Raw genomic sequence first — 24431 nt, forward strand, 5'->3', positions numbered from 1 at the left:
TCCAAAGCACAAAAAAGGCCAGGCAAGGAATAATGGATGAGAACTGATTAAGGAGAGATTCAACCTAGAAATAAGGAGAAAATTTGTGACAGTGAGAGCAATCAACCAATGGAACAGAAGTTGCCTTCAGAAGTTGTAGGAGCTTCATCCCTGGAAGCTTTCAAGAAGAGACTGGACTGCCATCTGTCAGAAATGTTGTAGGGTCTCCTGCTTGGACAGAGGGTTGGACTAGATGACTTACAAGGTCCCTTCCAACTGTGTTAGTGTTATTTTAGAAATGGGCAACCTGTAGGCTGCCTAATAACCCTTCCCAGAAGCCTTAAGTCTACATGGCAAAATATTGGCTGCAAATTGGGTAATTTTTTTCTTTGCTCCCCCTCCCCATAAGGGAACTCCAATTGTATTTTTAACCTTACATTCACACACACACAAACGCAGAGACATTTCACTGCTTAAGGACTCTGAAACCTGATGAATATGGGAACAGGGTTTGCCTCTTAGCCCCATGGAAATTCCTACAAAAGGTTCTTTGGAAGGCTAACTAATCAGCATTCAATAACTGCAATAAACAGTAATTTAGATTCTAGAAATCTTAAACAGTTAACAATCTACAAAGATTTTCTTTGAAAAGTGAAAGACCGATTTTCTCTCTTCAAAAAACCTGTCTCATTTCAAAAAATGTTGAAAATGGAGCATTTGTCTATTATAGTACTGGGTTTTAGGTTTGGGAAGAATTAATATAGATTTATTTTTCTTTTTATCCTTTTTCTTGGTCCCTTGGAGTCAGTCTTGACTCCTGGCAACTACTTAAACAAATCCCTGTAATTTTATTCCATGGATATTTTAATATTAGTAGAGCTCATTGTGAGTTGTTAACCCTGATGGCAGTGTGGCTGCCTCTAAAGTCCGCCCGCTGGGAGACTAAAATTTTATGTTCCACCGTAATCCTAAAAATTGTAGTAGTATACAGGCAAAATGATTAATTTACAAATTCCCAGGCACCACTGAGCTCATTTGTTGAGTTGGTATGGGTGAAGGTGACTCCACTTCCTTTGAATATCTCTATTTCTCAAATCTGGGCAATTTTAATATGTGTGGACTTCAACTTCCAGAATTCCCCAGCAAGGTTGGTTGGGGAATTCTTGAAAGTTAAATCAACACATTTTAAAATGGCCAAGGATGAGAAACATGGTTAAACACAAGGAAAAGGAGGCAGAAAAGAAAGCAATTGTATAGCACAGTTCACTAAAGAATCTCGTGACTCGCTTTTATGATTTGAGGGCTACTTTTGGATCTTGAAGAACTTTACAAATCTGGAGAAATCAAATTCTAATTTCAGAATTTGGATATTAGTGCTATTACTTCTGATTCTATTCTTGGAAAACATTAGAGGAAAAAAAACACAATCTTCCTATGGTGGGATTGGGGAAAGAGAAGGAAATTGGTGATTTAGCCTAATGAGTGGTGATAAGCAAACATTACAAGGGATTATGCCAAACAAAAGGGTGTTGCTGTGAACTCAACAGCAGGAAGACTTGGCTAATTAAACAACAGATCTTCCTGAGGATTCAGTCTCTGACACACACACACACACACACTTCAACACTGCAGAATTACTAGGTATCCGGCATAGAGATGTATTCCGGTGCAGGTCCAAATCCACAGAGGTTGTTCTTGATGTCCTGTTCTACTGTATGGCTTCTGCCTTCAGGTGATAGCTGAAGAGAATGAAGGAAGGAGGTAGGATCAAGATACTTGAGAGTGCCTTGCGAGAGCTTCAACCAGGGATAATGCTTTCACCAACCTAGAATGGGGCCTTTCAGCTTCAGGTCAGCTTTATAAGGCATGTGTGAAAGTTTCCCATCCTTGTTGAAACAAAGGCATCCAAATTGCTCCCACCTCTCAGAGTTTTCCACCCTGAGGGATCTGTCTCTGCAGTAAAATATGGTTTGTAGTTGCAAATTTGTGTCTGACCCATCACAACCCCATGGACAACGTTCCTCCAGGCCTTCTTGTCCTCTACCATCCCCTGGAGTCCATTTAAGCTCACGGCTATTGCTTCAGGGACTCCATCCAGCCACCTCATTCTCTGCCGTCCCCTTCTTTTGCCCTCAATCTTTCCCAGCATTAGGCTCTTCTCCAGTCTTCCTTCTCATTAGGTGGCCAAAGCATTTGAGTTTCATCTTCGGGATCTGGCCTTCTAAAGAGCAGTCAGTTGATCTCCTCTAGGACTGATCGGTTTGATTGCCTTGCGGTCCAAGGGACTCGCAGGAGTCTTCTCCAGCACCAGAGTTCAAAGGCCTCGATTCTTCAGTGGTCAGCCTTCCTTACTTTCACAGCCATACATTGCAACAGGGAAATCCGTAGCCTTGACTATATGCACTTTTGTTGGCAGGGTGATGTCTCTGCTTTTTAGTATGCAAAAAATATGGTTGATTAGTGTGTAATCAGCACAATCCAGAGGGAAGACAAAGCATTGAGAGATGTGGAAAACTCGGGATCAATTTTCCTACTTGAAGACCTAAATAAACGACGATGACTGCATTCACAGAACATAATCAACAGTAAAGCAAAGTATATTGTGGCTACTGTGAGAATGAAACCAGCCTTCTATCAAGAAGATCTTGAGAATAACTTCATGGATCTGTTGATCCTTAAGCCTCTATACTTGCATTGTTGCCTATTTGTTGATGGGAAAAAACAGCTCCTGACCTTGGCTGTGTAGGTACTGCTGTGGACATAGAATTGCATTGTGAACTCTTAAGACAAACCTTTTGATCAATGTATGCAAAGCTAAAATCTTCATTTCTAGACCTGCTTGTCGTGTCCCACTCCTCCGCTGATGGCCAGGTCAGGGAAATCCGAATCAGGCATGCCTCTGCAGCTCTGCCAAAGTCCTAGCAAAGTTCTCAAGGCAGGCAGGAGATCAGGAAGTGACTTCAGCAATATAAGGTAGACTTTGCCTGACTCAGAGAATGCCAGAAAGCAGATCCTTTATATAGGCCATGGGGTGTGGCTCCATGACAGCACTTATCCAGGCCTGCCCCTTCCTTCCTTCTGTCGCCGCCACCTATCAATTCTCCTGAAGCGAGGGTCACTCCAGGCTCTAGCTGTTGGTAATTGACCTTCCTCAGGCTCACATGCTGTGGGGGAGGGGGAGGGGTCTAGTTGCTCCATTTGCCTGGGCATGGAGCCAGGGCTGGGGGCTGGAGGCACTTCTTCTTCCTCGGCCTGTCTGGGCATGGTGCCAGGGCTGGGGCCTGGAGGCATGCCAGGACATTCCTCAGCGTTCGTAAGGAGATAAGACGGGCCCAGCTGCGGGGAAAGCGAACGAAACACAACACTGCTCTAGAATTACAAATACAGGAATTTTTATACTAAAGCATACTAGTATAATTTGTATACCAGAGCAAGCATTCAAATAGCAAAGAATGACCTAGAATTGGCCAACAAGATGTGTGTTTTTAATTTAAATATTTTTTTTTGGCCAGAAATAAGCTATGGGGTGCTGTCAAACAAGCATGCTTAGTGACACTTGCAACTTGAGTGGGGAATTAGTTGTACAATATATTTACAGCTTAATTTTTTTACTAAATTGTAAAAAAAAAAAGTTTCGTAATTTTGCATTGACGTTTGCAATGAAATATTTCAATAGAAGAGAACAGCTCAGGTTTGAACTGTGGGGTCCTTGCTGCTCTCCGAGCTTGGTTGGTTTGTTGCAGACATTTCAGGAACTACGTAACATCATCAATACAAGTAAGGGTCCAGAATCTGCCGGATTGGTTTCTGTAATCTCCAGGTAGCCCATTCAAGGGCTGTCAAGAAGACAGCCAGACGTGCCTGGGGGCTACAGAAGCACACTCCCACGCTCTGACATCCTGAAGATGCAGCTCCTTCCACATCCAAAGCACTCCCAGACCTGCACAGATTTAGTCCACAATAGGCCATCCTCCTAATCAAGAGCTTCCAAGAAGGAATGGTTCCACCTGTCACCAGGTAAAACCACACCCACTTTTCAGCATCTCTCTCCATCTTCAGGAAAGTGGCAGTTTTCATTCACATAACAAAACTCCCCTTTTCTTGGCAGGGTTCCAGAGCCCTTAGTAGTGGGGTGTCAAACTCAAAGCTGGATCTGGCCCGTGGGGTGCTTAGATCTGGCCCACGGGACCGCCCTGGAAACAGAATAGGACCGGCCCACAGTGCCTCTGCCAATGCAAATGGAGCTCCATTTTCACTGGCAGAGCACCCAACATGAGTGATGTTGAGCTGGCCACACCCACCCCAGCCATGCCCACCCAGCCCCTTGGGTCAAACACAACCCTGATGCGGCCCTCAATGAAATCAAGTTTGACACCCCTGCTTTAGTATCTGCTGGACCACAGATAAGAATGTATTTTACAATTTTCAACTAATCAGCATGTTCTCAGTATGAAACTCTTCAAAGTTCACCTTTTGTAATTCTATTCTTTTCATGGATCCAAAATGGGAGGATGTTCTCTTCTACGGCTTGGAATTTTGAGAGTCAAAGCCATTAAGACATCTGAAGAGAGGCCCAGAGAGTGATTAAAAAGAAGCATTATGTTCTGGTTCTGCACTTCTCGAACTTAAAATGACTTAACTGCTGCTTTATATTGTATTCTATTCCATCCTATGCCTTCTGATTTTGCAGAAGTAAAATAAAGTATATTTCATATTTTACGTGTGTGTGTGTGTGTGTGTGTGTGTGCATGCGTGTGTGTGTGTGTGTGTGCAGGTGCAAGGGTCAAGAAGAGTTTGCTTTTGTGTGTGTGTGTGTATGTGTGTGTACATACACATCCTCCAACCTTAAAGCCTCTTTTCTTTTTCCTCTCTTAGGCCATTCATCCTTGAGGCAAAGGCTTCTTGTTTCTTGCACACTCCTTAAATATCCCATTTCCACACAATTAAGGTTTCTCTTTTTCCTAAAGAACCCCACTTCCATTACAATGTCCTTGCACTCAGACTTCTTCACTTCTTCCAGCAGGCCTCCCTTACAGCAAACCACCGATTACCCCCCCCCCAATCTTCCCAACCCATTTGCACATCTTCACACTCCTCCATCAATGAGATCAACACCCTCCCTCATTTTCCCCTCTAAGGGGACCATTTATCAGTTCGCAGTGCTTAGCGAGCTCCTGCTCTGGAGGGCTGCAAAACACAAAACAAAACAAAACAAAAACAAAAAAACAGCCCAAATTCCAAGATAGCCGCATTTCTGACTTTCTCCCCCTCCGGGGCCAGTCTTGAATGAAAAAGGAGGGGCCCGTCAGTGACGGATTCAAGCCTAAATTCTTACACGTGGATGTGAAGCGTGATAGGTGAATGGAGGAAATCAAACTGTCGGGGAGGGGGGGAGAAGAGGGGCTCTTGAATCGCAGGACCCCCAGCCTCCCCACATACATTAGGCTTCGCCGGTGTGTCCCGCTCTCCCTCTGCGCTCGCTCTCTTTGCCCAAGAGGGGTCCTATCGTGTTTTTTTTTTCCTTCATGAGGACTAGGAACGTGTCCCGCTTTCCTTACTGGGAGGACCTGCTCCGCTTCTGAAATCGGTGGTGGGTCTGAGGTCATCTTCGCTCGGCTCCCTTTTTCGTGGCGTCCGCTACCCCGATCGCCTGGGAAAAGCCGGCCTGAGCGGGGAGATTTCCGGAGCGACTTGGGTTTTTTGACCGAGGGCAAAGGAGGATTTCGCGCAGGAGGCTGCAGAGGCAGGAAGCGATCCTGCTCGGGTGGGCTGGGAGACGTGGGTGGTGGGACCGGAGCCCGTGGGGAAACTCCGGGAAAAGATCTGCCCAAGAGCTCCAGCTTAGCCTTGATTTTCCTTTCCCAGCGAGAGCCTCGACGGCGGCGGCCAAGAGACCTATAGGATCGGCCTGGCGCGGTCGGCTCGTTGAGACGGCTCCGATTCCCCGAGCCGCGAAAGGCCCCAGAAGTGGCATCCTCGATCTGTCGGGTGAGGATTGCTAATCCTACATCGGGAGGAGTGGTTGGACTCGGCAGAACTCCCAGCCACAAGAAGCGGGTTTTTCTCTTTTCTCTCTTCAAACTAAAAAAAAAAAAAAATTGCGAAAGCTCAATCGGAAAAAACGGTGGGAAAACTGAACCGACCAGACTTTCTGTCGCCAATTGATTTGAAATCAAATTCCTTAACGAAAAGCCGAGGGGTCCTTTACAGGGCCCGTGGGAGGAGGATCACTAGAAATTCATGAAATTCGGAGTAGGGGGCTTTCACACGCAGCTTTCTAGATTTCTTTCTTTTGGTCAGGTAAAGAAAGAGTAAGAACCCCATTTTATATATATATATATTAATTTATTAATTATTGGCCCTCTAGGCCTTGTGGTAAAAGTCTTTTAATCCATGAATATTTGGAAAATCTTTTTTCCCCCTCTGAATAGCAAACTGCATGAATTGCTCTATTCAGAAGTAAATCTGCTTCCAGTCCCTACTCGAGGTTATCCCTAAATAAGTCCCCTCGTCATATTCTGAAATAAAAAGCTTAAAATTTTGTGGATTTTACAGCATATGGATTTTACATATGCTGAGACCTTCCCCAATTGGAGTGAGGCCTAGTGAACCATGCCTAGTTCTCTTTTTTTCTTCTTTTTCCTTTCAAGGTTGACATTTATATGATAAATTATTCAAATTACAATTCAACCCTGTGGCGTTAAGGGCAGCTAAAGTATAAAGTAAAACACGTGTAGGAGTGAAGAAGTCGTAAAATGCTCCTACTTTCCATATTTCTTGTGTTTTTACATTGTTTGGGTGAAAATTCATACACTATAACATTAATAATAACAGATGTTATTTCCAAAATATATAGCTCTTGAAAGCAAGTATACGTGAATTGTGTTGTGGAATAATAAATAGTCATAATGATACTGTGGGGTTTGCTATCTCCACATAAACAAAAAGGATTTAAAAAGGAATTAAGTCTCTTTTCCCTAGAGCCCTGTTGATGGATTTATCTCCGCCTACAGCTATGGCTGTTGAAAAGTCCCATGTTCAGGTAAGACTACCCTGAGAATGGAAAAGTTTTGCCTTTCCTCAATTTGTACATAGGAAAGTGGGTCAAAACCAGGTATTTTTTAATATTAGATTTTTATCCTGCCTTTATTACGTTATAAGTAGCTCAAGACAGCAAATGTTCCTTCCTCCTCTTATTTTTTTTCACAACAGTCCTGTGAAGGGAGGGTTGGGCTGAGAGAGAACGACTGGCCCAAAGTCACCCTGTTGGCTTTTATACCTAAGGCAGGACTAGAACTCATAGTCTCCTGATTTCTAGGACAGACACTTGCGGATGCACCCTTGATACAGGTAGTCCTCGATTTAAGATTACAACTGAACACAGTTTTTTCTTGCTAAGTGAAACATTTGCTAAGTGAATTTTGCCCCGTTTTACAACCTTTCTTGCCAAAGTTGTCAAGAGAATCACTGCAGTTGTTAAATTAGCAACATGGTTGTTAAGTGAAACTGGCTTCCCCATTGACTTTGCTGATCGGAAGGGAGAAATTGAAACGTTATAATTAGTTAGAAATTATTTGATTATAGTTGAGATACATATCATACTGATAAAATGTAAGTTTAGATAAATCAATTGGAATGTATATGGGCACACAGGATTGGGGATCAACCCATCGACACAATGGATTTGGATTGATGATGATTTTATGTATGTTTGTTTGTTAAAAATAAAAATAAAAAATCCTTAAAAAAAGGCTGATCACAACTAACAACACCACAACTATCATAAATATGAACCAGTTGTCAAGGTTCTGAATTTTGATCATGGTGATGCTACAACAGTTGTAAGTGTGAAAAACATTCCCAAGTCACTTTTCAGTGCCGTTGTAACCCTAACGGTCATTAAGTGAACTGTTGCACATCAAGAATTACCTGTACTTCTTGATATGTATGAAGAATTGTCCCTGAGATTTATTTATTTATTTATTTATTTGCCAAGCAAGTATTGGATAATATATATAAGTAAACGCATGAATTGAATACATAAAATGAATACAATTAAAGGGAACATTAGGTCAGGGACAGTAGGCATGCTGGTGCTGTTATACATGCCCCTTAGGAATGGGGTGAGGTCAACAGTAGACAGTCTAAGGTTAAAGTTTTGGGGGTCAGGTAGTGCATTCCAGGGATTGACCGCTCTGTTGCTGAAGTCATATTTTCTGTAATCAAGTTTGGAGCGTTTCACTTTAAGTTTGTATCTATTGTGTGCTCATGTATTGTTGTGGTTGAAGATGAAGTAGTCATTGATAGATGGGACATTGTAGCAGATGATTTTATGAGCTATGCTTAGATCATACCAAAGGGGTGTAGTTCTAAATTTTCTAAGCCCAAAATTTCAGGTCTGGTGGCATAAGGTATTTTATTGCAAGCGGAGGAGTGGAGGACTCCTCTTGTGAAATGTCTCTGGACTCTCAATTGTATTAATGTCCGATATGAGCTGTATTTGAGAATTGGTCTAGCAAATGTTTTGTATGCTCTGGTTAGTAGTGTAATATTACCGGAGAAGAAGCTACGCAAGATTAGGTTTACAACCCTTAATGCCTTTTTGCCAATGTTGTTACAGTGGGCTTTGGCACTTTGATCTTGGAGCTAACTTGAAATTTGTATTCAGGCAAAGAGCTGAGCCTGCTCTAAACCCTTAAAGAAGCAATCATACACCAATTTATACAGAAATAAATCCTGCTTCAGTTTATTGGGATTTATTCCAAAGGATGTGCATGTATCAAATTGTAACCTTAAGACTGTAAAGTCTCTGGGAACGAATCCCACTGAACATGAGAGCATTAACCTTTGCTTAGACAAGTATAGGATTGCAGTCTTAAGGAGGCCTTTATTTTATAAAGACTGGTGATCTCCTACATTGGATCCTCAAGGACGTTTTTCAGTTACGTTCAATCACTCAGGACCTCCAGGTATTTAAGTGTGCTTTTGATCTGCTTTCTGAGCAGATCAAAACCTGCTGAGACTGTAATTAAGAATTCTCTCCTTTGGGCCATGTTTAGGAATCCTAGAAACTGTAGTCCCAATTTTAAGGTCATAGACTGTGGAAGACTAATCTAAAGGCAGCCTTAGGCACATTTACTTAAATGCTTCTCTGCAAAATGGGGAGTTTTGTACATAATTCTGTCCCTTCTGCATATAAAGAATTAGGTATAGGAAGTCTGTTCTGTATTCCTACTCTGGATGCCTTCTGCACGTTGCAAAAGAGATGTTTAGTTCTTTCCCTAAATATGGGTAGTCCTCAACTTACAACAGTTTATTTAGTGACTGTTCGATGTTACAACAGCACTGAAAAAAGTGACTTATGACCATTTTTCACACTTATGACCGTAGTAGCACCCCATGGTCACGTGATCAAAATTCAGAGGCTTGACAAGTGACTCATATATTTATGACGGTTGGATTATCCCGGGCTGATGTGATCACCTTTTGTGGGCTTCTGACAGTCAAAGTCAATGGAGAAAGCAGATTCACTTAACAACTGTGGCAAGACAGGTCATAAAATGGGGCAAAACTCATTTAACAAATGTCTCTTGTTACCATCAAAGATTTTGGGCTCAATTGTGGTCGTAGGTCGAGGACTATACTGTAGTCCCAATTTTGAGGTCATAGTTGGAGGAAGACTAATCTAAGGGCAGTCTTAGGCGCATTTAGTTGAATGCTTTTCTCCACAGTGTGGAACCCTGCAAAACGGGGAGTTTTGTGCATAATTCTGCTCCTTCTGCATATAAAGAATTATGTATAGAAAGTCTGTTCTGTACTCCTACTCTGGATGCCTCCTGCATGTTGCAGAAAAGGTGCTTAGTTCTGTCCCTAAATATAGACCAAATCACTTTCAAAACTCAACTGAAAGTACTTGTTTTTAGAAGTTGGGCTTCTAGGCTCAGTGGAGTGGTAGCCCACTGTACCTGCTGCATTGGCATCCTTCAGTCTCAAAAGACTATGGTATCGTGCTCTGGAAAGAGATCCTAAGACAGCATCTAGTGTGGCTAAAAAGGCCAATTCGAGAGTGGCAATCCCTTCCACACTGAGGGCAGATACATTCTGTCCCCTGCCCAGCCCCCAGTTTTCACTGGTTCCAGGACTGCCTCTTTGCCTCAGCCTGCCGAACAAGTGCCTCTTCGAATTGGAGAAGGCCATGCTGTGTCTTTAGCCTCCAACTGAACAATCGGAGGTCAGGGTTTCCCAGTTGTTAATGTCCATTCCCAGGGCCTTTAGGTCCCTCTTGCAGATACCCTTACATTGCAGCTGTGGTCTCCCTCTGAGGTGCTTTCCCTATACCAATTCTCCATACAGGAGATCTTTCGGAATCGGACCATCAGCCATTCTCACAACATGCCCAAGCCAGCGTAGACGTCGCTGGAGCCCATTAGATAGAGAATTGGTGGCCAGTTTAGGATAACCATTATTTTCATTGGTAACATAGTGAATGATCTGGAAGCTGGGTGTTTTCTATTGTTTCCCTATCTTCTATGTCTGAACATAAACTATATATTTTTGGGGGGGGGTCATTTTTGCCGCTTTAGGAGTCAGCTGGATTTGAACAGGTAACTGTGAACCTTACAGAGGATATATTATTGGATTTTGACCCTTACCTGTTCGCCCTCAGTGGAAATAACCTCCAGCAGTATTGCACCTTGCTGTCCTGGTTAGGTAAGGTCGTTACTCATAATTTTTTATTCAGCCACAAGTTTTAACGATGCAATCCCCGGAACTCTATGTAGACCAGTGGTAGTCAACCTGGTCCCTACCACCCACTAGTGGGCATTCCAGCTTTCATGGTGGGCCGTAGTGGTTTTGTCTGATACTGAAGCACTTTCCTTTTTTTTTTTTTATTTAATTGACTTTTAAAAAAATTTCATAGCATTATTTAAAAACATTTCATTAGGTTTTCATAAAAATCCCCGTGACAATTTAAATTTCTGAAAATATACTATTTGTATCGCCTGTGCATAAGTTACGTAAGTGAAACTAAATGGCGCTATAGTGTGACCGCAAACAAAAGAGCCTCATCCCAGAATAGCTCGCGCATCTCCCCCCACACCACCCAGCTGTAACAGACAAGCAGAGCTGGTAGCCAGTGCCACCCCCCAACCCAATCCACGATGCGCGAGACGCATGCGCAGACGACGATACATGGCGCATTAATGTGGAATCGGTGGGCAGTTAGAAAATTTTACTACTAACAGAGATACAAAAGTGGGCGGTAAGTATAAAACGTTGACTACCCCTGATGTAGACCATGTTACAAGCATCTTAAAGGAAGTTTACCACAAGTGAACCATTGTCAGGTCCTGTCAAAGACAAGGCTAGTGGTCTACTAAACAAAGTTAGCAAGGGCCTCTCCTTGACCAGAGAGGCCCTATGGGTCTCCAATGATACTATGGCTATAAGAAAACTCCCAAACTGCTTGGTCCTTCTGTAGCGGGGTCTCCAACCTTGGCAACTTTAAGCCTGGCGGACTTCAACTCCCAGAATTCCTGGGAATTCCCCAGCCAGCAAAGCTTCTGGGAGTTTTTTTTTATTATTATCTATTTATTTTGTCACAACAGTATATACAATCATCAACATAAACAATAATTCATCATGAGAGAAAAAATATATATAAGTAAAAGTATAAGTAAAAGTATGCATATAATACTATAATGAAGGGAACGGTAGGCACTTTTGTGCTCTTATGCACGCCCCTTATAGTCCTCTTAGGAATGGGGTGAGGTCAATAGTAGACAGTTTTTGGTTGAAGATTTTGGGGTTTTGAGTAGAGACTATAGAGTCAGGTAGTGAGTTCCAAGCGTTAACTCTGTTACAAAAGTCATATTTTCTGCAATCAAGTTTGAAGCGGTTGACATTAAGTTTGAATCTATTGTTTGCTCTTGTATTGTTGCGATTGAAGCTGAAGTAGTCTTTTATAGGAAGGATATTACAATAGATGATTCTGTGTGTTAAACACAGATCATGTCGAAGCCGGCAGAGTTCTAAGTTTTCTGCCAGGCTCCGCCAGGCTTAAAGTTGCCAAGATTGGAGACCCCTGTTCTGTAGGACTGTAAAACTGTTTAGAATTCCTGAATCTGCGAACTGCCCACCCAGTCAATCTTCCAACTTTTCACTCACAGTTATTCCTTATTATCCCTTAGTACTACATCCAGACACTGATTAAGAACGTGTGCAGGTCTTCTCGATTTGGTCATTATAGAACGGTAGTCTGTAGAGATTCTCAGTCATCCAGGTCATGGTTGTCCCAAAGGTGCTTTTTCAGGAGGCAACTGGATGTTCTTGTTTTTTCTTTTAAAGACGTTTCACTTCTCATCCAAGAAGCTTCTTCAGCTCTGAGTGGATGGTGGGGAACGAAAAGATTTATATTCCTTGCAGACAGCTGGTCATCTGCATCCTTTTAGAGGGTCGTGGAATAGTAGAACAGAAGAGTTGAAAATCATCACCCCAAAGGCAGTTATCTCACAAGGTGGATGTAATATGGCTGCCTGTACACATAAATTGGAGTGTAAAATTGCTGGTAAACTGAGGCCCACACTTATTTTTCAGCCACATAGGCGGAGGGGAGAGAGGTGAGGTCGTTCAGATAAAAGGACAAACACCCTATTCGACCCAACACCTTCCTTAAGGATATAACATAACAGCAGAGTTGGAAGGGACCTTGGAGGCCTTCTAGTCCAACCCTCTGCTCAGGCAGGAAACCCTACACCATTTCAGACAAATGGCTATCCAACATTTTCTTAAAAATTTCCAGTGTTGGAGCATTCACAACTTCTGCAGGCAAGTTGTTCCACTTACTGATTGTTCTAACTGTCAGGAAATTTCTCCTAAGTTGCTTCTCTCCTTGATTGGTTTCCACCCATTGCTTCTTGTCCTGCCTTCAGGTGCTTTGGAGAATAGTTTGACTCCCTCTTCTTTGTGGCAGCCCCTGAGATATTGGAACACTGCTATCATGTCTCCCCTAGTCCTTCTTTTTATTAAACTAGACATATCCAGTTCCTGCAACCGTTCTTCATGTTTTAGTCTCCAGTCCCCTAATCATCTTTGTTTCTCTTCTCTGCACTCTTTCTAGAGTCTCAATATCTTTTTTACACTGTGGCGACCAAATTTGAATGCAGTATTCCAAGTGTAGCCTTACCAAGGCATTATAAAGTGGTATTAACACTTCACGTGATCTTGATTCTATCCCTCTGTTTATGCAGCCCAGAACTGTGTTGGCTTTTTTGGCAGCTGCTGCACACTGCTGGTGTTGTGTCTTGTCCGCTCTCACCGCAGCCATGGTCTGCTTATCTGCTCCCGAACACGGAGGAATGTATGCCTCCCGGCCCCAGTCCTGGCTCCATGCCCAGACAAGCTGCAGAGGAGGGGGCACCTCCCGGTCCCAGCCCTGGCTCCATGCCCAAGCAGGCTGCAGAGGAGGAGCATCCTGCCCCAGCCCTGGCCCCATGCCCAGGCAAACGGAGCAGCTAGACCCCTCCCCCTCCTCCACAGCATGTGAGCCTGAGGAAAGTTTACTTCCAACATCTGATTGGAGTGACCCTCGCATCAGAAGATTGGATAGGCGGAGGCAACAGAAGGAAGGGAGGGGCAGGCCTTAATGAGTGCTGAGTCATGGAGCCACACCCCATGGCCTATATAAAGGATCTGCTTTCTGGCAGTCTCTGAGTCAGGCAAAGTCGAACTTATCTTGCTGAAGTCACTTACTGGTCTCCTGCCTGCTCTGAGGACTTTGCTAGGACTTTGGGCAGAGCTGCAGAGGCAAGCCTGATTCGGATTTCCCTGACCCGGCCGTCAGCGGAGGAGTGGGACACGACAGCTGGCTCATATCTAAATGGTTATCCACTAGGACTCCAAGATCCCTCTCACAGTTACTACTATTGAGCAAGGTACCACATATACGGTACCTGTGCATTTTGTTTTGTTTTTTTGGCTTAAATGTAGAACCTTACTTTTTTCACTGATGAATTTCATTTTGTTAGATAGCGCCCAATGTTCAAGTCTGTCAAGATCCTTCTGTATCTTGAGCTTATCTTCTGGAGTGTTGGCTATTCCTGCCAGCTTGGTGTCATCTGCAAATTTGATGAGTTCCCCATCTATCCCCTCGTCCAAGTCATTGGTGAAGATGTTGAAGAGTACTGGGCCTAAAACAGAGCCTTGGGGTACTCCACTGCATACTTCCCTCCATGTGGATGTAGTTCCATTGAGGACTACACATTAAGTGCGGTTGGTCAGCCAGTTATGAATCCATCTGGTGATGGTGCTGTCTAACCCACATTTTTCTATTTTATCTACTAGTAGATTATGGTCCACTTTATCAAATGCTTTACATCTTATGTGTCTTATGCATTAGGAACTCTCACTGATTGCTGACATCTTTTTGCCATCTAGATCAGGGGTGTCAAACTCGATTTCATTGCGGGCCGCTTCAGAGTTGTGTTTGACCTTGGGGGGGGAGGGCAGGGGTGTGTGGTGAGCTCAACATCGTTTGTGTCAGGGGCACCTGTGGCGGTCCAAGTGCTCTGCCAGTGAAAACGGGCTCCCGAGCTCTATTTTTGGCTGTGAGAGCCTCCTGCAACCCTCTGCCACTGAAAATGAAGCTCAGGGGAGCCACATGTGGCCCACCCAAGCTCCATTTTCACTGGCAGAGGCACCATGGGCTGATCCTTCACTGTTTTCAGGGCGGCCCCACAGGGCAGATCTAAGCACCCCATGGGTCGGATCCAGCCTTGACTTTGACACCTCTGTTCTAGATATTTGCAGCCCAGATATGGTAGCCCCAGGTATAGGCTCTGTTAGCCTACATATGATAGATGGATTGCTCCCTTTGCAGACCTATATTCAGCCGTAACAGTGTTCATTCACTTGGTTTGGACTTAGTGAATTGAATGAATCTCATCCTTGCTTATTTGTACCCTATGACTATCAATAAGAATTAGAATTCTTGATGAACGTATCTTTTCTTTTATGAGCCTATGCACCAAGACAAATTCCTTGTGTGTCCAATCACACTTGGCCAATAAAAAATGCAATTCTATTCTATTGTGGCTTATAAAACTATGGTTGCAGAATCTTAATTGCTAAAGAAACAAGATCACACCCAAAAATGGAGTTCTGGCTCATGTGTAGACTTCAAGGAAGGTGGAACGTGGTTACATTGAAGTTTGACGTGTGTCGTCCCAGCCAAAAGACAGGTTCTTGGTTAAGTATGGTGGTCAAAAATGAGCAACTAGGCCACAAGAGCACAATTCTCTTCCTAACATTTAGCTGGAAATTCTTATCGTTGCCAGACTTCATGACTTTCCTCCTTTCAACTTTCAATAGAATAGAATAGAATTTTTTATTGGCCAAGTGTGATTGGACACACAAGGAATTTGTCTTGGTGCATATGCTCTCAGTGTACATAAAAGAAAAGATACATTCATCAAGGTACAACATTTACAACACAATTGATGGTCAATATATCAATATAAATCATAAGGATTGCCAGCAACAAAGTTACAGTCATACAGTCATAAGTGGAAAGAGATTGGTGATGGGAACTATGAAACGATTAATAGTAGTGCAGGTTCAGTAAATAGTCTGACAGTGTTGAGGGAATTATTTGTTTAGCAAAGTGATGACGTTCGGGAAAAAACTGTTCTTGTGTCTAGTTGTTCTGGTGTGCAGTGCTCTATAGCGTCGTTTTGAGGGTAGTAGTTGAAACAGTTTATGTCCAGGATGCGAGGGATCTGTAAATATTTTCACGGCCCTCTTCTTGATTCGTGCAGTATACAGGTCCTCAATGGAAGGCAGGTTGGTAGCAATTATTTTTTCTGCAGTTCTAATTATCCTCTGAAGTCTGTGTTTTTCTTCAAGAGAAAATTGGAATGTTCAGCCGAAGTTCAGAGTAGATGATAGAAGCAGCTCCTGTGTAAAATTTTCTACCCATGGTTGCCGCTCTATCAAAATAGAGGTAGTCCTCAACTTACAGCCATTTGTTTAGTGACCATTCAAAGTTACAGTGGCACTGAAAAAAGTGACTAATGACTTTTTCACACTTAAGGCCATTGCAATATTCTCATGGTCATGTGATCAAAATTTGGATGCTTGGCAACTGGTTCATATATATTGTTGCATTCCAGGGTCATGTGATCACCTTTTGTGACCTGACAATGAAAGTCAGTGAGGAAGCTGTTACACTTAACAGCTGTGTTACTAATTTAACAACCGCAGTGATTCACTTAACAATTCACTTAACCAGGGGTGAAACCCAGCAGGTTCTGACAGGTTCTGGAGAACTGGTAGTGGAAATTTTGAGTAGTTCGGAGAACCGGCAAATACCACCTCTGGCTGGCCCCAGGAGTGGGGTGGAAATGGAGATTTTGCAGTATCCTTCCCCTGCCATGCCTACCAAGCCACACCCACAGAACCAGTAATAAAAAAATTGGGATTTCACCACTGTACTTAACAGTGGTGGCAAGAACGGTTGTAAAACGGGGCAAAACTCCCTTTACAAATGTCTCACTTAGCAGTGGAAATTTTGGGCTCAATTGTGGTCTAAGTTGAGGAGCACCTGTAAAATGAAAAGAATGAGAGTTTGTGCTGCCAAAAAAAAAAAAGAATGTACATTATATAGAACTAGTAACTGTAGAGGTGGGCAACCTAGAATCTGCTTGTAGCCTCTGCTAGGCAGCTTGAGTTCGTGCTCAAAATGTTGGTGATTGGTTTTAGGCATGCATTTTTTCCCCTCTCCCTCTTCCCCAATCAGGATGGAAATTGACCCCCTCAAAAAAACAACAACACTGAAATCATTAGGGTCCAACCCAAGGAAAATTTCCCAGTCCTGATTTCTACTTGACATTCATACTTGTTTTTTTCTTCAAGTCTGTATCCCAACAGGCCACCTCATTTCTTTTTTTCCCTTTTTATCTTGACAGTGATCTTGTAAAGATTTAGCTAAGAGAGAACTACAGAATAAAAAACACGCCAGGGAATTTAGGAGGTGTTGGGCACTGGAAGTAAAGTCTGCCTTCTTTTAGCTCAGTGAGACCACCCACGAAGCCACTTCAGTTGGGACCTTTCAAAGAATAAAATAGATAAAAGGTTTATGAGTTACAGCATTATTCTTAATAATCCATCCATGCAATTTTTAAAATAATATTTGGGGCTAATGGTATAAGAGGCAATCATATATCCACTTGGCATTCAATAATTGCAATTAGCAGTGAACCAGAAGAAAACGTAAGTGGTTAATAGTCTGAATGTAATACGTTGAGTTCAAGAAGAGAAAGAAATGTTAGATTCTTCACGAGAGGAAAAAAGCAGAAAGAAGTTGTATATTTCATAGGAATCTCTATTCAGGGCCATTTTTAGACTCTTCTTTAGCAAATTGGAAGAAATGAAACAATTCTCACTTCAGGATTTGCTAAATTCAATCTATTATTTATTTAGACCAGATAAATGTGTTCCATACCTTCCTTCCTGAGCTGGGATTTGAGGGGGGGGGAAGAGATTTCAGATTTTTTTTAATATAAAAAACCCACATTTCTTTCTTTTTCAGAAACATATTACTGTATATTTGAAAATAAAAATGCCCAATACTACAAAAAGAAACCAACTAACTACAAAAAATATGAACGCTTTAACAGCAATGAAAAGAATATAATGTATAGTGAACAATAAGAAATGAAAGGAAGAGGAAAAACAGTTTTCATATTCTACAAAAGCAGTTTATTCTGTTTGAAATGTGGAAGCTTCCCTTGTTTTTAAATACCTGAGTTGTAGATGACACGGCTTAGGAAATTCTTTAATATAAAGATCCATTATATTAAAGCTTAGAGATGATTTAGCTTAATGATTGGTGACAGGCAAACATCCTCAGGGCGTTATCGTAAACAAAAGACCTTTCTGAAGTGATCAATAGAGGAGGACATGGCTAATTGAAGGATAGATCTACCTGAGATACAGCCAGACCCCTCCCCTTCCATTCAACTTTGCAGAATTAACAGAGTGGGGATGGGTTGCACATGTGCATAAGTGCATGTGTGCCATTGCAGGTTGAACACAGCAGGGGGTCTTCCTTGATAGCTCCTACTGTATGGTTTCCATCTTCAGGTGATTCCTGCACTTTTTAGCAAAAGAAAGGCAGGAAGATCAAAATTGCCTGTATAAGCTCAAATAAAGGGCTTGGCAGAGTGTCTTGCCTGAGCTTTAACCAGGGTGAATGCTTTCACCAGGTTGCAATGGAGCCCTTCAGATCCAGGCCAGTTTTTTTAAAATAAGGGTTACACTACCCTAGTTAACTGCTGTAGGAATTTAGCACCCATCCCCCTCCTAAAAGAATGAAATATTTTAGAAAATATTTAAAAGGCAGAATATATTTCCCTGGATGAGAAATGGAGAAACATGTTTTAAAGACAAAGTAGCTTCCTGACTCCCCCCACCTTTGTCAATGGGTCAGAGGTAGAAACTCATTCCCCCCATCTTTGTCAATGGGACCATCATCTGCAACACAATAGGACCCATCTAGCAACTGAAACTCACCACATGACACCTGGGAAGATTACATCAGCCAGCAAGGCTAGCTAACACCCCCTGGGAGTCTGACAACCAATCAGGATACTCTTCTTGTGCCCCAGAAAGTTCAAAGCTCAGAAAAAGCATAAAGCTAGGGAGTGCACAGGATCTCATCCCTTTTTCTGTTCAGGAATTCAAGCTATGTGATCCTGATCACCATTAAACCATCTTTCCAAGCAGCCTCCATGTTTCCAGTGTCTTTGTCCCCACTTGGAACTGAACCCATGTAGGAATTTAGCACCCACCCCCCTCCTAGAAGAATGAAATATTCTAGGAAATATTTAAAAAAGCAGAATATTATACCTTCCTGGATGAGAAAAGGAGAAACATGCCCTTGGAAAGCGGCCCCCACCTTTGTTAATAGCCCCAGAAAGACAAAAGACATCTTATCTACAACACAGAAGACCTTCAGCTCCAGGGTGATGGGATTAAGACATGGTCCTCAGGACATGATAGGATTAGCCTCTACCCATCTCACCACATGGCACCTGGGAAGATTACATCAGCCAGCAAGGCTCAGGCAAGCTTGAGGGACAACCTACAAGGCTAGCTAAGACTCCCACCCCCTGGGAGTCTGACAACGAATCAGGATACTCTTCCTGTGCCCCAGAAAGTTCAAAGCTCAGAAAAAGCATAAAACCAGGGAGCACACAGGATCTCGGCCCTTTTCTGTTCAGGAACTCAAGCCATGTGATCCTGGCCACCATTAAACCATCTTTCCAAGCAGCCTCCATGTTTCCAGTGTCTTTGTCCCCACTTGGAACTGAACCCAGATGGATATTTCTTCCAACACCCAGATGGATATTTCTTCCAATACTGCATAACTAGAGAAGCCAGGGATTCAAGCTTTTTTTCATGTGAAGCATTTATTCTTCACTAACCACAACCATTTCAATCTCTTTTGCAATCTGGCTGGACAGAGATGCAGAAGCACAACTCAGAACTTTTCCTGGAGACAGAAGAAGGTGTTGCCACACCCCTTTCGTTGGTCCACATCGAGGAGGAATTTAACACATCTCCGTCTTTATACCAAGGTAAGGAATTCGTGAAAGCAGCTAGGAAGTCATTGATTGGCCCACAGACCAAATGAGCGCAACAAGGAGGAAAAATGGAACTCTTTATCAGTGGTGGGTTTCAAATTTTTTTACTACCGGTTCTGTGGGTGTGGCTTGGTGGGTGTGGCAGGGGAAGGATATTGCAAAATCTCCATTTCCACCCCACTCCAAAGGAAGGATACTGTACAATCTCCATTCCCTCCCCACTCCTGGGGAAGGTTACTGCAAAATCCCCCTTTCCTCCCAATCAGCTGGGACTTGGGAGGCAGAGAATACATTGGGGAGGGGCCAGTCAGAATTTTTACTACCAGTTTTCCGAGCTACTCAAAATTTCCACTACCGGTTCTCCAGAACTGGTCAGAACCTGCTGAAGCCCACCTCTGAACTCTTTATCAACCTGCCCACTAGGACCCTCTTCCAAGTATCTCAAAGCAGAGGTTGTAGTCTTTAGATGTGTAAAAGCATAGTAGGCCAAGGGATAGAATAGAATAGAATAGAATAGAATAGAATAGAATAGAATTTTTTATTGGCCAAGTGTGATTGGACACACAAGGAATTTGTCTTGGGCATATGCTCTCAGTGTACATAAAAGAAAAGATACGTTCATCAAGGTACAACATTTACAACACAATTGATTATCAATATATCAATATAAATCATAAGGATTGCCAGCAACAAGTTATAGTCATACAGTCATAAGTGGAAAGAGATTGGTGATGGGAACTATGAAACAATTAATAGTAGTGCAGATTCAGTAAATAGTCTGACTGTGTTGAGGGAATTATTTGTTTAGCAGAGTGATGGCCTTCGGGAAAAAACTGTTCTTGTGTCTAGTTGTTCTGGTGTGCAGTGCTCTATAGCGTCGTTTTGAGGGTAGGAGTTGAAACAGTTTATGTCCAGGATGCGAGGGATCTGCAAATATTTTCACGGCCCTCTTCTTGATTCGTGCAGTATACAGGTCCTCAATGGAAGGCAAGTTGGTAGCAATTGTTTTTTCTGCAGTTCTAATTATCCTCTGAAGTCTGTGTTTTTCTTGTTGGGTTGCAGAACCGAACCAGACAGTTATAGAGGTGCAGATGACAGACTCAATAATTCCTCTGTAGAATTGGATCAGCAGCTCCTTGGGCAGTTTGAGCTTACTGAGTTGGCGCAGAAAGAACATTCTTTGTTGTCCTTTTTTAATGATGTTTTTGATGTTAGCTGTCCATTTGAGATCTTGCGATATGATAGAACCCAGAAATTTGAAGGTTTCTACTGTTGATACTGTGTTGTCAAGTATTGTGAGAGGTGGAAGTAAGGAAGGGTTTTTCCTAAAGTCTACCACCATTTCTACGGTTTTGAGTGTGTTCAGTTCCAGATTGTTTTGGTTGCACCACAAGGCTAGTCGTTCGACCTCTCGTCTATATGCGGATTCGTCATTGTCTCGAATGAGACCAATCACTGTTGTGTCATCTGCGAACTTCAGTAGCTTAACAGATGGATCATTGGAGATGCAGTCATTGGTATACAGAGAGAAGAGAAGTGGGGAGAGCACACAGCCTTGGGGGGGCCCTGTGCTAATTGTACAGGTATTTGATGTGATCTTGCTTAGCTTCACCTGCTGCTTCCTGTTTGTTAGGAAGCTTGTGATCCACTTACAAGCCTGTTCAGGTACCTGTAGCTGGTTTAGCTTAGTTAGGAGAATGTCTGGAATGATGGTATTGAATGCTGAACTAAAGTCTACAAAAAGGACCCTTGCATAGGTCTTTGGAGACTCAAGATGTTGTAGGATGTAGTGCAGAGCCATATTAACAGCATCATCTGTTGATCTATTTGCTCGATATGCAAATTGCAAGCGGTCTAACAGCGGATCCGTGATGGTTTTCAGGTAGGAAAGCACTAGCCTTTCAAAGGTTTTCATGACGACAGATGTTAAAGCAACTGGTCTGTAGTCATTCAGTTCCTTGATGGTGGGCTTCTTCGGCACTGGGATGATGGTAGCCATATCATGGCTTCGACCCTCCCTGCCCAAAGTCATTTTGGGAGATGTTGCTTTGTTGTCTTTTGTTTTTAAATTATTACACCACTTTAGATGAGCACTATACTTTTTGCATGTATCGCATTGCAGATATGGGGAAATATGACACTGATTTCCAGTACCTCTAATCAGGGTTGACTTAGGAGCACCAAAGAGGGTCATGACAGCCTCATTCACTTTTGGGCCTCTGGTTGCCTATCTCTCTTCTTAAAGTAAAACTATATTCTTGCAAGTGTGGTGGGAGACTCTCCATTTTCTTACCCTAAGAACTCTTTGCTTGAGGAAAGCAAATGAACCAGAAGGAAGAAGGAGCTCTGTGTCTCATCTCCTCCTTAAAGGCATCTGGCATGGCCTTCTATTAACCCTGTCTTACCCAGCAGACTCCCCCAAAGGCCAGGAAAGCAGCGGGCAGCAGAGGGGTCTGATTTCCAGCAAGCTTAAAGAAGTTTGGGAATTTTCACTTTCTCCCTTTGCATTTCCTTCCACCCAGACCCTAAGTTGGAATGCAAAAAAATATGGGGTTGCATTATCACAGACATTATGGGAGGGACTCTTCACCCTGCTCCTCATTGGATGATGTTTAAAAAAAAACAAGACAGAGATAGAAGTTTACTTTCATCTTAGAAAGATTAGCGCCGTGATGGCGAACCTATGGCACACATTCCACAGGTGGCACATATAGCCATATTGGTGGGCACACAAATTCAACTCTGGTGCGCATGTGCGCACTGGCCAACTGATTTTTGGGCCTTCTGGGCCTACCGGAAGTAGGGAAACAGGCTGTTTCCTGCCTCTAGGGGCCTCCGGGGTGGTGGTGGGGAAGGCCTGTTTTTCTCTCTCCCCAGACTCCAGAGCCTTTCTAGGAGCTTGGGGAGGGTGAAAACAGCCTTCCCCACCCCACCCCCAGATGCCCTCTGCAGGCCGGAAACAGCCAATTTGCCAACTTCTGGTGGGACCAGAAGGCCTGTTTTTTGCTCTCCCCAGCCTCCAGAGCCTTTCTAGGAGTCTCGGGAGGGTGAAAACGGCTTCCCCACCCCCCCGGAGGCCCTCCAAAGACCGAAAATGGCCTGTTTGCCAACTTCCGGCAAACACGTGCCAGGAGCAGGGGGGAGCGTGCACATGTGTGGGGGCAGGACACAGAATTATGGGTGTGGGCACGTGTGCACGCAAAAACCCCTCCCTCCCGCTCCTGGCACACAGTGGCAATAAGGTTAGCCATCACTGGATTAGGGTATTTTATAGTCAGCAGTTCACACAATAATTAAGCAGGATTGATCTATCTGGGTCTGCATCTAAACTTCTTGGAGTCAATTAACTAGGTTGATTAATCATTTTCTGAAGTCATCGGTCCCACCCTCCCCACACATTAATTTGGCTAACACTGTCAGTGAATCAGTGCGGTGCAACCTTGTCCATACAGTGCCCAGAATTCAGGTTCTGGCTAGTATTTTGCTAGTCCTGTATTGTTCAGCATTTTTTAAAAAAGCTTCCTAGTTGGAAGAAATAATTTATATATTTATAATATATAGATTAGAATCTGCCCAGTTTGCCCTGGAAAATGTTTTAAATGTTTTAAAGGGCCTCTGGTGGCTCAGACTGCTAAGACAGTCTTATTAAAACAGCTGCTTGCAATTACTGCAAGTTCAAGTCCCACCAGGCCCAAGGTTGACTCAGCCTTCCATCCTTTATAAGGTAGGTAAAATGAGGACCCAGATTGTTGGGGGCAATAAGTTGACTTTGTATATAATATACAAATGGATGAAGACTATTGCTTAACATAGTGTAAGCCACCCTGAGTCTTCAGAGAAGGGCGGGATATAAATGCAAATTTTTTTAAAAAAGAGTTACAGTTTGAAGAACACTCTTTTCTTCAGAATTAAGACATCTTTTCAAGAGCAACTTTCCAATTTACTTTATACAGGACTAGGAGTGGATACTTTTAAGTTTGGATGGAGTTTTTCATATTACAGAAAAATTAGAGGGAAAAGTGCGGAAAAAAATCCCTCGACTCCTACACCCAGCATATATTTTCTTTCATCTTTGCTATCTAATATTTCTATCTAAGTCAGGGATTTGCAGTCCTCCAGAACTCTTAAACTACAAGTCCCAGCAGCATCAGCCAGCATGATGGGCAGCTTTGCAACTTGTGGTCCATCAGTTTTGGAGAGCCACATATTCCCCGCCTCTGAATGACCTCATGGATGGTCATTCTGCAGCCTTTGGATAAAACAGTACACTGAGTCCTCCCCTCCCCTGCTCAGCCTGCTCTTTTTTGCATACAGGTAGTCCTCATGTAGAATAGAATAGAATGGAATTTTTATTGGCCAAGTGTGATTGGACACACAAGGAATTTGTCTTGGTGCATACGCTCTCAGTGTACATAAAAGAAAAGATACCTTCATCAAGGTACAACATTTACAACACAATTGATGGTCAATATATCAATATAAATCATAAGAATTGCCAGCAACAAGTTATAGTCATACAGTCATAAATGGAAAGAGATGGGTGATGGGAACTATGAGAAGATTAATAGTAGTGCAGATTCAGTAAATAGTTTGACAGTGTTGATGGAATTATTTGTTTAGCAGAGTGATGGCCTTCGGGAAAAACTTTTTTTGTGTCTAGTTGTTCTGGTGTGCAGTGCTCTATAGTGTCGTTTTGAGGGTAGGAGTTGAAACAGTTTATGTCCAGGATGCAAGGGGTCTGTAAATATTTTCACGGCCCTCTTCTTGATTCGTGCAGTATACAGGTCCTCAATGGAAGGCAGGTTGGTA

The 24431-nt window shown here is 42.9% G+C and overlaps 1 protein-coding gene across 1 annotated transcript in view; it reads left to right on the forward strand.

Moving 5' to 3' along the window:
- The first annotated feature begins 10589 nt into the window (after positions 1-10589).
- The window catches only part of LOC131190287 (zinc finger and SCAN domain-containing protein 2-like), a 30496-nt gene continuing 16654 nt past the window's right edge, over positions 10590-24431 (forward strand). The window contains exons 1-2 of the mRNA XM_058167539.1: positions 10590-10689; positions 19503-19616. Of these exons, the coding sequence (XP_058023522.1) occupies positions 19505-19616 (112 nt within the window). The 5' untranslated portion in view covers positions 10590-10689; positions 19503-19504. The remainder of the gene's footprint in view (positions 10690-19502; positions 19617-24431) is intronic.

Source organism: Ahaetulla prasina, chromosome 2 (assembly GCF_028640845.1).
Source record: "Ahaetulla prasina isolate Xishuangbanna chromosome 2, ASM2864084v1, whole genome shotgun sequence".
NCBI lineage: Eukaryota > Metazoa > Chordata > Lepidosauria > Squamata > Colubridae > Ahaetulla > Ahaetulla prasina.